The following is a 16,607-nucleotide window of genomic DNA, read 5'->3' on the forward strand; positions in this document are numbered from 1 at the left end:
TAACTGATGTTATAGTTAATCATTCTAAACATTTGTGAATCAACTTTCAAAATTGAATTTGTTTGTAAAGGGTCAGTAGGTACGTGCAATTTTTCCTTGTTATCGGTATATTTGCTATTTATATGAATATGCGAGTTGGATAGTTCAAAAAAAAAATCTGTTCAAAATCTGTTTTTCCGTTAATCAGCTGTCGCTCCCATACGAACGACAACTCTCAAAAGTTGAGAACTTGTGCGAGCTAAGGACTAACGAGGTCTTACCTTTTAACGTGTGATTCCTAACACGGTTGCAGAATCATACATAGTCATACACAATAAAGCATTGTGCGGCTTATGTTAAAGGGCAAATTGTTTTTTTTCAATTTCGAAATGCTTAATCATTATTGAAAAACATATAATAAGTTTATATCTGAGATGCGTTTTCAGATTCTAGTACATGATGAAACAGTTAATAAAAATAAATCTTTCAGGATAAACTACAGATGTGACGTATATAATAATGACATCAGGAATATTTAAGTGTTTATGTTACCGGAGAAGGGTGAATGATGATGAAAAATGAAATAAAAAATAAAATAAGAATAGAATTTATTCACATAAGCTCTAAATTATTTCTCTATCTGTTTCACTGTCATCATATTCGAGATTCTTTCCAGTACCAAAACGCTGAAACTTTTCTAGAATTAAGTTGAACTGAATAAATTTTTAGCGATAATAGACCATATGCTGACATATTTTTATAGGCATAACATATTTTCACTTGATTATAGGGTATACTCAATATTTTCCGAATGTAATTCAGGAAAGTGATAGAAACAATAGACAACCGCAAACTTCACATACATGTATGACGTCAGAAGATATCTAAGTCTTGGTGGCGTAGCCATTGCACTCGCCAAGGGGAGTATTTCTGTGAAGAATGATCCACAGATACCTACTGTATGGTGTCGTGTTGTAAAAATACCACCTTCTCTAATTTGCAACAACCGGATTTGAGAGGTTGCGCTGTATACAACTTGAAACATCTATCAATTAGTAAGTTGTTTTGATGTAACATAAAATTGAAGGGATGAAATCGAACTTAGAATAACAACTTCACAATATCTAGATTTTTGTTTGGAAGAAATAAGGGAACATTCTGTTGTATTGAGAATTAGAATGGTTTCAGAATAATATTAAAGCGAAAACAACGAGAATTGCAGTACAGCCTATTGTTGATATCTTATACTAAAAATTTCTCAATATTCCACGTCATACACAGAATAAATAGAATAAATAGGGAATGGTTACATTCAACTAGGAAATCTTTCTTCAATCAAACAAATCATCAACACTCTCAAATGACCATCCCATCTTTCTTAAAAAAAATTCATTATATTCAATTGACTATATCCGGTTATTTCTTAAATGAGTCAAGGATTCAAAATTTGTTCTTGTTTCATATATTGGTCTATTTGAAAACACAATTCGATCCGATGAATAGTAATGCTCGTAAATAATCACATTATTCCAACCTACTTTCAAAAAAGGCCCAGGTAAGTACAGTGTTTGCTGTGGTCCTATTCTGGAATATCGACCCAATACAAACCCATTGATTATTACTATTCCTTTACACCAATTTCGCATATCTAAGTATGTATCAATTGTTTCATTAACGAAGAAACTTGTTTTATATAAAGATGGACCAAAGTAATCTAGTTTATTTGGTTTATGCCAGCCAGAAAGTTGATTCGTCCACCATTTCCTAAATTCCAGTGGAATAACGAGCCAATTTTTTATTTCTTTCTTGTTCAAGTAAATGCCTCCCTGCCAAAGACCTTTGAATTGATTGAATTGATCCAAATATCCAAAGTTATTCCTTCCCCAATTTTCTACAACCAAATCTAAGGTAGCATTTTGCAGATTCTCATTTCTTAGGTGTAATTTAGAATCTTTCAGTCTCCAAAATCCAAATCCGTTTAAATCATTCGTCACATTCAAAGGTTTTGATACCAGTTCTCCATTAATGAGAACAACTAGGCTGTCGCATATCCTTCCTCCTATGGTCAGTACTGAACGTGCTGGCATATCGAGAAACCTTCTTCTGTAGACAATGTAACCGTAGCTTTGACCGGACATATTATTGATGGGCAATAATTCCATAGACATTAAATTTTCGCTGAAAATTTTTTGAGAGCCCTCTAACATTTCATCAAGAAGAAGTTGACCATCAATTGGTGCAGGATCGTATACTATTTTCGGCAGTTGATGAGGTGTTTGGGGAATTCTGAAAATGAAAAATCAAATGTAGGATATCTATTTATCATAACTACGATATCAACATTAGTGTGGTGTTAGCCACATTCATTATGATTTTACCACGAACATACTAACATTACTTCAAAATGTGTTGAAGAGTATTAAATGGTAGATGAAACTATGAAATTAAGAACAGATGGACAATGTTTCAATATTGTAATGATTTTTTTTTCCAAAATATTCTGGTGAATAATAGGATACGAGTATTTATAAATCGAACAATGATTGAACTTATGTGGTGACACCGACTTGGAATACAGAAATTAATATCTGAAATCATTGACTATTCCTAAAAAATGTGATACTCTGATGGTATATGAGGATATGGTGAATCTTCAAGTACAACCTGCTATGTATTCGTCGGTGATATTTCTAGTCAGCAATCTCAATGGTCCATTTTGAAAAGGTGAATCATCAAATTCTGCATTGAAAGAATGAAAAAAAGGGAAAATTATTCAGGTATTCGACATTTCTTCTAGTGATAACACTATCGCTCAAAAGTCTTTTGGATAAATATGGTTGAACATCTAGAATAGTTGGATAATTTAACTAACATAACATTTGTGACAGCTTCCACAGTTCAATTTGTACACTATATTGGATTGTATTTATTGTGGTGTTTTTTTTTTGTTTCGAGAAAAAACTCTTTCCAATTGTATTTTCATTGGAATAGGCCACTTTGATTTGTTCGGTACTGAGTAGCATTCCAAGTTTATCAGATAAATTTTCTACAAATGAAATTTCGTGATATGTGGGTTTCACCCCTGTATTTTGGGAAGAGAAACTTCTTTCTTTAATTATTTTTCTAATAAGGGCTCTAGGAGAATTATTTTTTAATAAGTAATTCTGGAAGATAACCCTGACATAATTGTAATCAAAGCTGAGAAAGGAAACTCGACGGTTATAATGAATAAAACTGAATTTCTTGAAAAAGCTACACAAATTTTGAATGATGACGACACGTATAAGATTTTACAAGATCCAACAAAAAAAATTCAAAACAAATCCAACAAACTGTTTAAAAAACTGCAAACGGTATCTCAAAACACGATTTTCAGAACACATGAAAGACTCTAAGAAACTGAATATAAAAACCCCCACAGCTCTCGTTGAACATGAAAAAGAATATGGACACATTTTTGATTTTGATCATCCAACTATTCTAGATGTTCACCCATATTCATCCAAAAGACTTTCGAGGGAAATGATACATATCCTCTATTGTGATAGTGTTAACACTAGAAGAGATGTCGATGGCCTTAATATTGCATATTTCAATTTGATACGTAAAATACCTGAATAATTTACACTTTTTTCATTTTTTTTCTTTCTGCAATTGATTAAAAAACAGTCACCACCTTATCAGAATCACAGATAAAGCCATTTGTTTGTTTCATGTCGTTTTGTGTTGGTGTTGTCTCGGAAATTTGGTTGTAGCAATGTTTTTATTTTTTTTTTAAATATGTATCTAATATATCTGATGGCTTTTGATAAGTAATTCAATCAAGAACTCATTATTTCTTGTGAAATTGAAACGATAATAATCGTATAAGTTTTGTGAAAGGTATGTTCATGAAAATTCAATTCAATTACAGAGCCCTGAAGAAACGTCGGCAAGAAAACAATGATTTCTTTAAGAAAAAATTAATCCTGTTACCCAACTAACCTTCTTTTAGGAAAATTATTGGATCACGTAATTAGTTAACTCAAAATAAAATTCCTTTTTTAAGTATCATGAAAATTAGATATTTCTAATTGACTCGGCCTTTACACGATGACGAACCATAATAATTTCACAAACTACACCTAACGATTCAATCTTCACAACCTTAATTCTCAAAAATATCAAGACATCAGCTACTATGATGTCAAAAAAATTCAAATAAAATTCTGAAAACCTACCATTTCATTATCTAACCAATTCAACTTTAAATATTTGATCAAAATTCCAACTACTCCACTGGATTCAGCAGGTTTTGTTCCGAAGAAATAGGGTTGTTTGGGTTTATATCGGGTGGTTCAGAAGTTATAAGAAAATGTATATCAAAAAATGGGTTCATTCAATACCAAAAACATCCTACTCAGTCAGATGGAATGAGAAAAGTTTTCGATCAAATATTCTTGAGGCTAGTGTATTCTACTTATTGAACATCTATTTTTCTACACAGGGGTAAGCAAAACTCGGAATCATTTTTCCCCATTTTTTTCAATTAGAACACCCTATCTACAGAGCCATCTCAGAATAGTCCACACTATGAGATCTCAGAAAATGTAGGGACTGATTATTTCAGACTGATTATTTCATTTCTGTCGGAAATGTATCTAATTCTTGAGGCTAGTATGAAAAAGTCATTAATTGAATCTATCTACAATTTCTCTTCGAAATTCAGGCGTTGTTCATCTTGTAATAGAGCAAAAAATCAAATCAAATCAATCTATTTTTCCACCAATTTCATTGGTTTCTCGCAGTAGACCAATCCCTCAATAAGATGATAGAAATTAGGCCTGACGACATTACTGCTCCTGCAGAAATGTATCAGTTCGTTTTTAAACAGTTCAGACAATCATCGATGAATTTTATTATATTTTCACCACGTTTTGTGTACGTCTTGTGCTCCACACTCTCTTTGTTACTTGAAACATCTCTTTCGAAAAATCTAGAATCATATAAGATATCATACTGCATATTATTCAACTGTCTGAGAGGAGGGTATGTATTCGGAATGTAGATCATTTCAGTTATATCAAATCACCCTTGGAACACTTGGCAACAAACTTGACATTCAATTATTGAGCAGGTTAGCAATTTATTATAGTTTCGTCCGGGTTGAACTGCGTCTGTAATTTTCACCTGTTCGATGTTTTGGCCTCTGCTTTGAAGCCATTTTCAAGAACCACTTGAATCTGAAATGTCATCACTCGAGGACGGTGTCGTAATCTCCCTGACTCCCAAGTCTCGTTTTTGCTTTGTTCAAATCCAAGTGAACACTGATAACTTTAACTTTGCCCCTCATGTTCCCTCCCGGGTTGAGTGCCCTGAAATAAAAACTTCGCCCCACAAATAATTTGCGAGGAAAACTTAATACTCCACCCCCGCTCTCCGAGCGGTCCTCAACTTACTGACCTCTTTTGGTCGAAAGTCAGCCTTTAGGTGCTTATACTTTCTGATCTGATAACTTTGTTGTTTGGAGCCGGTATTTATGCTACTGGACAGGTATGAAGTACAGGTTTTGTATCAGGTACAACAGGTACCCGATCCGCTGGGAATAGATTCTTACTTCCTGCTTGACTTGAGTTACTTTGAAATGTGTGGCGTGACAATAATGACCTCCATGATTGCGGTAGTCTCTGTAAATCATCTCGTTTATTAAGACAGTCGGGACGTTCTTCAATTTCAATGGGTTCACGAATTATTCTGACCTGAAGAGTTTTCTTCGTAGCAATAGCCCGACCAACAGAGCTCATGAACATGAACTAGCTATTCACAAATCAGATCCAGTCTCATCCCTCTCCAAAGATCACTTCGAAACAGGCTTCAGAAACACCATCGTTCTGGGATGATCCTATGTACAAGTTGTTCCATTTGAAAAAAGTAAGAAAAAAGTGATCCCTAGTTTTGTTTACACCTGTATAGAAAAAGGGCCATTTGATAAATTTATGAGGACCAAATAAAAATATACTAACCTCGTAGATATTTGGAGAAAAAATGTATTATTTTTATTCATTCGAGTACTAGTTTGGACTTCCATTGTCAATATCATTCGAAATCATATTATTCCTTTTTATCTGTGCTCACTTTAATGTTTTATCTTGATTATTTTATTTTAATCGTTTTGTTGTATTTTCATTTCACGTCTTATTTCTTATATATAATTAATATTTCAGCTATTTATCCTAATTTTAGTTTTTTTTTCATAGACTTCAAATCATATTAGACAATGGAAGTCCGAATTAGTAAAATTCACCATGAAACATTGTCAACCACTGTCAAACACACATAAGTTCGCTCTGTGATACATTTATTGTAAACCATGTATATTAGTAATAATTACTGAAATATGGTTTCATTAATGTCTACATATTTGTCCCGAAACATTTTTCTGTATCTCAGATAGGGAATCAGCTATCGTCCACTTCTATCGTTAATACGAGTAAATCACCTACAGACTGGTTTCGACATCTGGTATTGAAGGTTTCTTCACGAGATAGAGTTATTGGAAGTTAACATAACTTTTTATGAAACATAGGTTCCATACATGAAGTCGAGCTGAATTGAAATAAGTCGATTCCCAGGCACACTGCTATTTGTGTCGAATCTTTCCGGTACTGATGAGAGGTTTTACTTCGAAACCTGTTTGTAGTTGATCTACTCGACTGATTTCAGCGTGGTTCTGAATTTGCATCTTTTTCAAAGTGTACTACTATTCTACTAGTCAAGTCCTGTCATTTGATACCCATATCGAGGTATTTATGAAAAAATATGTAATTCGTCATTTTGTAGCTGCTGCGGCCATCTTGGATTTACAATGATACAGATTTCATTAAATTGTATTTTCATCAAAACTAAATGTGTGTACCAAATATCTGATCACTGTGTCAACAGAAAGAGGATCAAACTTCAATAACTAAATATGACCCAAACAAACAAATAAACAAACAGGGTAAGCTAAATGAAATCTTTTAAAGAAAATATACGTTGTTTGAATTCCATATAAATGAAAAAATTATATTTTGATATAAGGATCTACATATTTTTGTATTCACCTCGTTAATACTGGATTATATCTTCTCAGCAATTCCTTCATCAAAACGTACTTCACTGTGTAATCACCACTTTCAGTCAACGGTGAATCGTAATCATAACTTGTCGTATCTGGTTGGTACCCAGAATTATCAGTCAAAGAGTTTTCCAAGTTAGCACCATTCATGAATCCAAAACTGGTTCCACCGTGGAACATATATATATTCACTGAAGCTGGATATTTCAAAATTCGCTCATAAGTATCAGCAAAACTGTCATCACTTCGCACATGGTGTAATTCTGACCAATGGTCGAACCAACCACTCCAAAACTCCATGGCCATTAATGGTCGATTAGGCTGCAGCCGTTTCAATTTTCGAAATTCATATTCAGGATTACTGGCAAAATTTGCGGTTTGTAGGAAAACTCCAGGTAGCGTTCCAATACTTCCATGAAGAGAAGGACTATCAGATGTCACAAGTAGTTCTACTATATCGTTATTAATCATGAGTTGGCGTAATTGTCGGAGGTAAGTTCTATCAGGAACAAATTTTCCTTTTTTTTCCGTGCTACCATATTCGTTTTCAACCTGGAAAGCAATAATAGGCCCACCTTTGGAAAATTGGAGCATTGCCAGGATTGGTAGCAACAAATTGAAGTACCTGAAAACGAAAGAAAAAAAAGACGCATTGAACTATGAAATCGATGTAGAAAGTAGATGATCTACTTCAATTCGTTAATATAAATGAAAAATGTTTTTGGTAATAAAAACTTTCGAAAAGGAGGGTATTTCACATGATAGTAAAGTTATTGGTGAATCTATCATCACTAATAACACTTTACGAACGTTCAACCAGATATGTTTCTCGCGAGAATCATCTAGTGATACATTGTTATAATGCTCCACAAGTGGCTCGAGTAGTTGTTAACATAACCTTTCCAGAACACGAGGTTGAAGACCAGAGTAATTGATGTTGCTAATACCGGAGATAAAAATAACATGTTATTATCAAATAATTCACTCAGCTCTACCTATAACTTTTGGGAATAGCTTTCAAGAAAAACAGAATATCTTCGAACTACTCCGAAACCACCAAGATAAAATTTAACCCTAAACCACAGTTATGTATTGTTCGTCATCTTTGTGAATATCACTTGTACAAAATTATTTTTAAATTAGATGATGGGTTTTGCCTCAATAAAAAATAGATAACAAAATATACAAGACCATTTCTTTCAAGACCTGTTTGTACAAATCTCTTGCTTAAACTATGTCATATTCTTCTGGACATAATTCGGGTAACCTATGTTTGTTTAAATGTTTTTCGGAAATGTTAGAGATTCGGAATTCCAGTGTCTAAAGAAAGTATTAACAAATTTGAAAAATGAATGGAATATGAAAAATGATGAGTAAACTAATAATAATACGTGCAATTAAAATGAAAACTGAAGAAAAGAAAAATGATTTCAAACTAACGTTTCGACCATCAGTATCCGCATTCGTGCCCCGTTTACTACTTAATTCTATACATCCGTATCAGCATAAAATATCAGCATTCAATAGTATACTTCGCAGATCACTGGATATTCCACTGTCAGAAAATTATCTCCAGAGAAAACTGAGTTTCATTGAACAAATCAGTGTCAACAACAATTATGGGGAAGATATTAACTTTATTCTTTCCAAAAAAAATACGAAAACAAGCCATATATCGTATCTATTCAACTTCAATACTTTGGTGAACCGCCCAATAACATTGCTTACAGAACAAATGATAATTCAAGAAAATTGTTGGAAAATTATTGGAAACACTAAAGACAAAGCTTCAGTGTTGGTATACGAGTTGACTTGTGGTTCTTGTCCAAAACTTCATATTGGCCAAATGGGGAGAAACTTCTCCCAATGAATAAAAAAACATTGGAGTGGTTTCTTGAATATGAAGACCAATTCTGCATTTACAAACCATCTTCTGGCATAGGGACATGACTTCCACCACGACTGTGACGTATTACATTTGGAAACTCCATATTACAGAATGCTTGGAAATTATTAGATTCAAAAATTCTAAAAATTTACTGAATGACTAAATTGAATTCTTGAATATATTTTCCAATGTGCATTATCTTCATGTTCATTTAATATGAAACATTAAATTTTTCATTTTGGTAATTTATTTATTCATTTATTAAATTCGGGTTACAGACAGGTCGAGACACAAAATAGTATTATTCAAATATTACAGATTTCTGTTACCAATGAAAAAAAACACGGTGAGATGATAACTGATACTAATAGCGCTATCTAATTCACAATATAATGAAAAATGGTAAAGAGTTGTTATGAAATACTCTCAAAACTTTATATTGTTCTTTAGTTAGATCAGCACTGGAATGTGCCTCAGTTGCATGGTTCCCATATAGATATTACAGATGTAATATTGAAAAAATTGAAAATGTCGAAATTTGATTCCTAAAGTATATATCCTTTAAAATGAAGACATATTCCAATTTTAATCGTCAAAATACTTTAAATAATCTTAAGTTAACTGAACTTACCACACGGCACCAGAAAGTATTCACTTCAATATAAAATCTTACGATACAAAAAATCCTCCACTTTTTTTTATAAAAAATCATAGCACTAACTATGGTTACAACACACCAATGTCCAGATACATGAGATGGTTTGATAAGTGTAATGTCGACCCCCTTGTGAATTACCCTTGTTGGACTAATGTCTTATAATATGTATAATATGTAACTTCTTAGAATAGTAGTTCACTGTAATACATGTAATGTATATCGTTTCTAATGGTGAGTCCGTAAATGAATAACTAAATAAATAAATAATACGGAAGCAACTATCTTCCACCCACCTATCGTTGATACACCCTGTACCTATGTAATATTATGTCGAATACAGCTTCTTGAACAGCGAACGTTATATACTTCAAATACTGGTTAACTGTTATGCACTATGCACTAAGAAGTCTATCTGATACAGGTAGATTCAGTTTCGACCAAAACTAAAGCTAGCGTACTAAAAACATAAATTTTATTGATTGCGAAACTCTTCTCGATGTGCTCTGCTAGCATTTAAATAATTTAGTGGAGTCATTATACGTTTGTCAATATTCTATAAACTTCCAGTAATGTTGATGATCAATGTATCATTTTACCTATGTTTAAATATCATGAAAATTTTAATTTTTTGTTATCTTCCATACTTTCATAATATTTACTTTTCCGACAGTGAATATTAGTATATTCGATGAAAGAATCCTATTTTTTACAACCCTATATGAATACTTCACTAGTATGTTGTCCCACTTCCCAAACAGAAAATCAAATTAGCAAACTGAAGCGGTGAGAGTATTCAAAAACTATTAAATTTTCTAATGACTTCGTGTGAAAAGTTTCAGATGCTTGCAAAGTATTGATTTATTTCATTTCAGATTGAAACAAGACTCAGAAAGAAACCAACATTTGAGAAAGCAAATCACGTAGAGAAATTTATTGTGTGAGTATGACCAGGGAAACATCGCATATTTTATTCATAGTTTACTTCCATTACCAAATCTGTCATATACAGAAAATAAATAATTTGGAAAGTAGGTTATTGTCAATATCATGATTAAATTTTCAAAATACTTCTAATTTAGTTAAATAGTGTCACTTATCAGTGACACAGTAAGTAAAAAATATTCAAACCAAGAAAACATAATGGACACTTATTTATCCGGTCAATCTAGACATTGGAAGGTACATAAATTTACAACAAGCTGCAAACCCTCAAATACCCTCAAATACCCGCAAACCCTCAAATACTTCTTCTTGTCGTTCTTCTTCTTGGTCTTCTTCTTCTTCTTGATCTTCTTCTTGATCTTCTTCTCCTTCTTGATGTTCATCCTGGGTTTAGGTAAACTGCGTCAAGAGTGATGTATCGCATGTTTCCTCGTTGGTATCAAATGAATCCTCCAACTTTTTTTACAAACACATTTAGCGCTGCATCCCTTTTTACAGTTGCAAAAAATTGTGTTCAGCAGTTTTTCCGGCGCAGGTGGGAGTAAAGTCTGAATAGGTTCTAATTAGCATTGTCGACCAACTTCCAACTCCAGTCTTTTGGATCTAGTTGATAACCAAGCCACACTTGAACTTGGTAGTATACCCGGAAAAGATGTTGATGAGCAGCAACTATGGTTGGAGGAAGACAAGCTAATTGCACCTGTTTCTTATTTTTAGTGTTTTTTACGAAACATGCATATCGATACTTATCTAAGCAGGTGTTTTTTCAGAGCTTTGTACATAGAAAGAAGAAACTGAATCCCATTGGTGATAATTTCTTATTGAGTTGAATTATTTTTTTTTAAACTTCAGCACATTGAACTAAATCTTGTTTTTCAAACATTTTAAAGACTGTTGCTTTACCCCTCCTGTAAAATGCAGACGTCGTATCACAGCCAGTTATTGCGTGTAAAAATAGTACATGATTTTGACTCTTTGCAAAAGTAGATAAACTTTTTGACGAATATATTTCGGTTTGACTTTGAGCTTTTCCTGTCTTTAGAAAGAAAATAGATTTTTCAGGTGGAGTTCGAGCAGTAAAAAGTACGAGTAAGTCTACATCTTCACCAACAACAATAGTTGTATTTATCAAATTAAATTGCTCTATAGCTGTTTCAATAATCAGTACGTCGGCATCGTTATTAGCCTGTTCAACCAATATATTTTCGCCAATAAACTTATCCTTCAACATTGAAATGAATCGAGATTTGTTGTGAGTATTTGCAAGAAATTTCTGTTGACTGGTAGGAACTGTCATAAGTTCATCAAATAGAATATCGGAGGATGAAGATGTTGCTAAAGTTCGACTACGTTCTTCTGCAGCTTTAATATTTCTCGTGCAATCATAGGAAACGTGTGCATATAAAGACAATCACAACTTTTTGACTCGTCTTATCTCAGAAACGGTGGCTGTGAGAAAAAAAGTATCGATACATTTTTTGTAGAGAATTTTATAGTCTACAATTTTTATCTGAGGTTATTTTATGATAAAATTCACCGTTTTCCTGAAAATCGCGAAAAAACAACTTTTTTCGAAATTTTTGACCTTTGACCTCGAATAATTTTTTTTCCAGGCATCGCAATCATACGAAATTTCAAAATCTTATTTTCAACTATGTTTTGAACAATTACACGCATTTGCAGCTTATTGTGAAGTTATGTACCTTCACTCTTATTTTTTAGTCTAATTTGACCGGATAATATCGGATGCGGAAAGTTCAAAGACAGTGCATTTCTTAATATCCTATCCCTTTTATTTTTTGAACGCGTCAACTCAAAAAATTCAAATTTGGGATAATGAAGTAAAATTGACTTTCGAAATGGCGACTGGGCCCCATCTGGGAAAAAAATTAAATGGAAAGGGGGGTTTTGTGACACATCTGTTTGAAGCTACTGACAAATGCTTCACAATCCTATAATATAATGTCAATATCTTCAACTACTACAAAATGGCGGAACTTTCAATAATGAATACATTGACATTTAACTATATAATATGAGGTGATGAGCTTGAGGTCAGTTCAGAAGATGCTCGAAATAGTTACCTTTAACTTCTTGTTACCGAACATTTTCGAACACAGTAACATCAATGTCTCTACAAATATTTATTATTCTCTGCCGTATATCCAATATTGAAGCAGGTTCAGTTTCGTACACCTTTTGCTTCAAATAGCCCCATAAAAAAGTCCAAAGATGTCAAATCTGGCGAGCAGGCTTGCCATTCTGTTGGAACTCGACGGCCAATCCAATGACCGGGAAAAGTAGTATCCAAATAGTTTCTTACTTGTCTGGAGTAATGTGGAGGTGCTCCATCTTGTTGGAATACAATATCCATATCGAACCCATTAGGATTCGCTTCGACGAATTCAGTGATGAGAGGGTTAACAGTAGTTTCCAGCATATTCAAATACAGTTACTCTGTTGAATTTTGATCAATAAATGGAGGTACTACAATATGGTTTCCCAATATTCCTGCCCAAACGTTAATTTTTTCTGGATATTGGGTATGTCTCCCCCGGAAAAATTGAGGGTTGGTGTCCCTCCAATAACGGCAATTTTGTCTGTAAACATTGCCGTTTACAGACAAAATTCGATCAGGGTCATCTTCAGTTAATTAGTGTACCATTTCAATTTTGTATGGATGATACCTATTTCTCTTCAAAAGTCTCCACACAGTAGAAGGAGACCTCCACAAACATTCGCGACGAAATAAGTAGAATGTTCAGGATTTACTACCATCTCACCAATCATTTGCACTTACTGTTCTTTCGGAATGGACGGATGACCTGGGGGCTTTTTGTTATGTACACTACCGGTAGTTGTGAATTTGGATACAAGTTCCCTCAAATATTTTCTACAGATAGGACGATTCGGAAAACGTTAATTGAAAATTATTTCGGTCTCATGAAAGTCGTCGCACCGTAAATGAAAATCGCTTCAATTTTTTCTTACAATGGACGGGAATTGACCATTTTAGAGATTGTTGACGTGTTACCTTTCTACTAGTAAAACAGAAAACTAAATGAGAATATTCATACTGAACAATGATGTTCTTTGTCGTTTTTATAAACAAAAAATAACTTAACAAACTTCATCGGCTTATTGGAATTGTCATATTGCAGATAAAAATGTATTTCTAGAAATATCGATATTGATGTGTTTGTCTTCAGGAAATTATTTAATGTTCCCCCAGTTTGTTATAGGTGAAGATATTGACTTCATATTCAAGGGTTGTGAAGTATTCGTCAGGAGCTTCAAAATGAACTGACCTCAAGCTTATTACCCCATATTACGTAGTTAAATGTCAATGTATTCATTATTGAAAGTTCCGCCATTTTGTAGTAGTTGAAGATATTGACATTATATTATAGGGTTGTGAAGCATTTGTCAGTAGCTTCGAAAAGATGTGTCAGAAGACCCCCTTTCCATTTAATTTTTTTTCCCAGATGGCGCCCAGTCTCCATCTTGAAAGTTTCATCTGTCAATTTCACTTCAAAATAAAGTATTCATGCATTAATTTCACTATTCCAAATTTCTGTGTTTTGAGTTGAAACGGTCAAAAAATAAAAGGAGGGGAAACATTGAAGAAATTAGCTAATTATCAGGGACTACCGTATAAAATGATTTACAAAATTATTTTCAAGTAAATCAAATACGAAAACTGTTATCTAAAATAAACATTTCAATAATAATATTGTAGAAAACCATGTAGGTAGAAACCAACTGAAATATTGTTTTTTTTATGTAAAAATTATCTCAGCAAACATGAACCTAGAAGAATAAAAATATAGATTCACAATTTTCAAATTATTCATTACCTTGTAACATATTTCATATATGTGGGTTCAGAAGTCCTGACTTTGATGTCCTTCTCTCTCAAGAGCCAACTGGGAAAACCTCCAAATTCCCACTCAGTACAAATGTAGGGTCCCGGTCTGACAATAGCTAATAAATCCTCTTCTTTGGCAATGGTGAGAAATTCGGTGACGTTCAGAAAATCTTCCATATCTGAACCGCCCTGACCAAAGTCGAAGTGACCAGATTGGGGTTCGTGTAAGTTCCATGGCACATACGTTTCAACTGTATTCAGCCCAGATGCTCTCAATTTTCGCAATCTGTCTCTCCAGTAGGCTTTTGGCACTCGAAAATAGTGGAGAGCTCCACTATAGATCGTTATATTCTTATCATTCAGAGTAAAATAAGGGTTATCTGCGTTGAGACCTGTGTGAAGGCCATTACTTGTATAATATTCATACAACGTAGGTAATGTACTGATACTAACAGACATCCTACGAACTAAATTACCGTTACTTTTATGCTGATCAAATTAAGTGTTGTTGATAAGGTCAGTCTCATCTCAGTGAATGCATAGTTTTATTGGTAATTCTTCTCGTTTCGAATAATCTAATCTTCAAAGATAACTAGTTTGACCTTTTCTGTTTATTTATAGTTCAAGGATTGTGGAATAAGCACTGATGATAAAATTTGACTGTTATTATTTATCACCCAAAAAGAGAATTCGGTAGTTGGAGTATTATTCAATTGATATATTATTGAAAGCTATTATTATTAAAAAGTACTACAATTAACCACTCTCATTATTTTATGAATTCAATATTAATTCCTTCATTTTTTAATTATCTCTCAAAGTTTATCACAATAATTAACCACTATGATTCGATTTTGTGCCGAAATCAATTCGTGAAGAGTAGTAAACTTGCATGTTATTGATCTTCAATTTCAACTTCGTATTTACTCAAAAAGGCATAATTCTGAATCACTGTTCTACTGTTTCGTTTTCACTATAATTGATTTTGATCAGTGGAGATATATCATTTTTTGGAAAAAATATTTTTGACTTTTCACTTCATCGTTATACAGGGTGATTCAAAAGTACTTTGACAAACTTCAGGAGGTGATTCCTCACAATATTCTAATTTGAATTGTCCAATTAAATAAATGTCCGGAAACAACTTCGTTGAAGTTTAATTTTTATTTTCGTTTTTTTCAAATAACTTTTGAAATACTGAACTTAATTAAACGAAACTTGGTAATATGAGGTTTTAGAGGTGTAGAATTCGAACCTGATGTTCTTATTGCTCTAACTCGTAGGGGGCGCCACCTACACGTCTTTTTCTTTTTTAAAGATTCATAACTTTTTTGGGCGTACTTCTAGCACATTTTTCAGTAAAAAAATCGATTCCTCTATCATATCTACGTAAATAAGCTACCATTTTTACTAGTCGCTGTAAGCAACCGTTTTCTAAATATTTGGACTTGAAGACTTCAAGTCGAAGAGGTCATTACTGTTGGGTACGTTCCTTTATGACATCCTTAAGCGAAATAATTATTTTTGATTACTGCATAATCAGTATTTGTTTTAATAAAATTTGCAAGAAATGTCAACATTTTAATTCAGGAAATTTTGAATATGTAGAATAAACTAAAATAAACGAAACTAAATTGTATTCAAATAAATTGTTGGAAGTGTCCACCTTCAGCGAAGATACAGGCAGTCAGTCGTCTAGTCATTGAATCTCGTACCCGCTCAAAAATTATTGATGTGTTTCTTATTGTTTCACAGGCGTCTACTATTCGGTTTCTTAGATCTTCCTCGTTCACTACTGGAGTCTTATAAACTAGTGATTTTCGAGAGCCCAAACATGGTTGTTATGAAAGTTTGTGATAGCATTTCGGGAGAAGTTTGCCTAGTCCGTGAAGAGTACATATCTTAAATATTGAGGATTTCCAGCCAATTTTCTCAAAAACCATTGACACATAGTAATGCGTTGGGAAAAGTCTCGTGGCAACAGATCTTGTACCCTTTGAATATGGTATGGATAAAACTGTTGATCGTGGATAATTCTCCAAACTGTGGACTGAGTAGAATTAACAGCTTCAGCAATTACTCTTGTGTTTCTTCCAATTCTGGGGTTCGGACTGCTCGTGGTCTTCCAATAATATCAGCTGCCCTCTTAAGGCTACCTGTTTCTGCCAAACGACGG

General features: G+C 33.3%; 1 protein-coding gene across 1 annotated transcript; it reads right to left on the bottom strand.

Annotated features, from left to right (window-relative positions):
- Positions 1–570: 570 nt before the first annotated feature.
- On the bottom strand, positions 571–15,032 carry LOC111515805 (beta-galactosidase-1-like protein 2). The gene is made up of 3 exons (XM_074185313.1): positions 14,421–15,032; positions 7,062–7,700; positions 571–2,265 (listed from the first exon to the last, which is right to left on the bottom strand). The coding sequence occupies exons 1-3, from the start codon at positions 14,888–14,890 to the stop codon at positions 1,386–1,388; spliced, it is 1,989 nt and encodes a 662-aa protein (XP_074041414.1). The 5' UTR covers positions 14,891–15,032; the 3' UTR covers positions 571–1,385.
- Positions 15,033–16,607: the final 1,575 nt, after the last annotated feature.

This window comes from Leptinotarsa decemlineata, unplaced genomic scaffold (genome assembly GCF_025532065.1).
Source record: "Leptinotarsa decemlineata unplaced genomic scaffold, Ldec_3_MD MMD2_P_RNA_scaffold_2, whole genome shotgun sequence".
NCBI lineage: Eukaryota > Metazoa > Arthropoda > Insecta > Coleoptera > Chrysomelidae > Leptinotarsa > Leptinotarsa decemlineata.

Bases quoted from the DNA above. Each gene is read 5' to 3' on its own strand.
- LOC111515805 (XM_074185313.1), bottom strand. From the start codon at position 14,890: ATGTCTGTTAGTATCAGTACATTACCTACGTTGTATGAATATTATACA. The intron at 7,701-14,420 runs GTAATGAATAAT...TTTCGTTTTCAG, and splicing joins TATATGAAATATGTTACAAG to GTACTTCAATTTGTTGCTAC. The intron at 2,266-7,061 runs GTGAATACAAAA...TTTCATTTTCAG, and splicing joins TATAATCCAGTATTAACGAG to AATTCCCCAAACACCTCATC.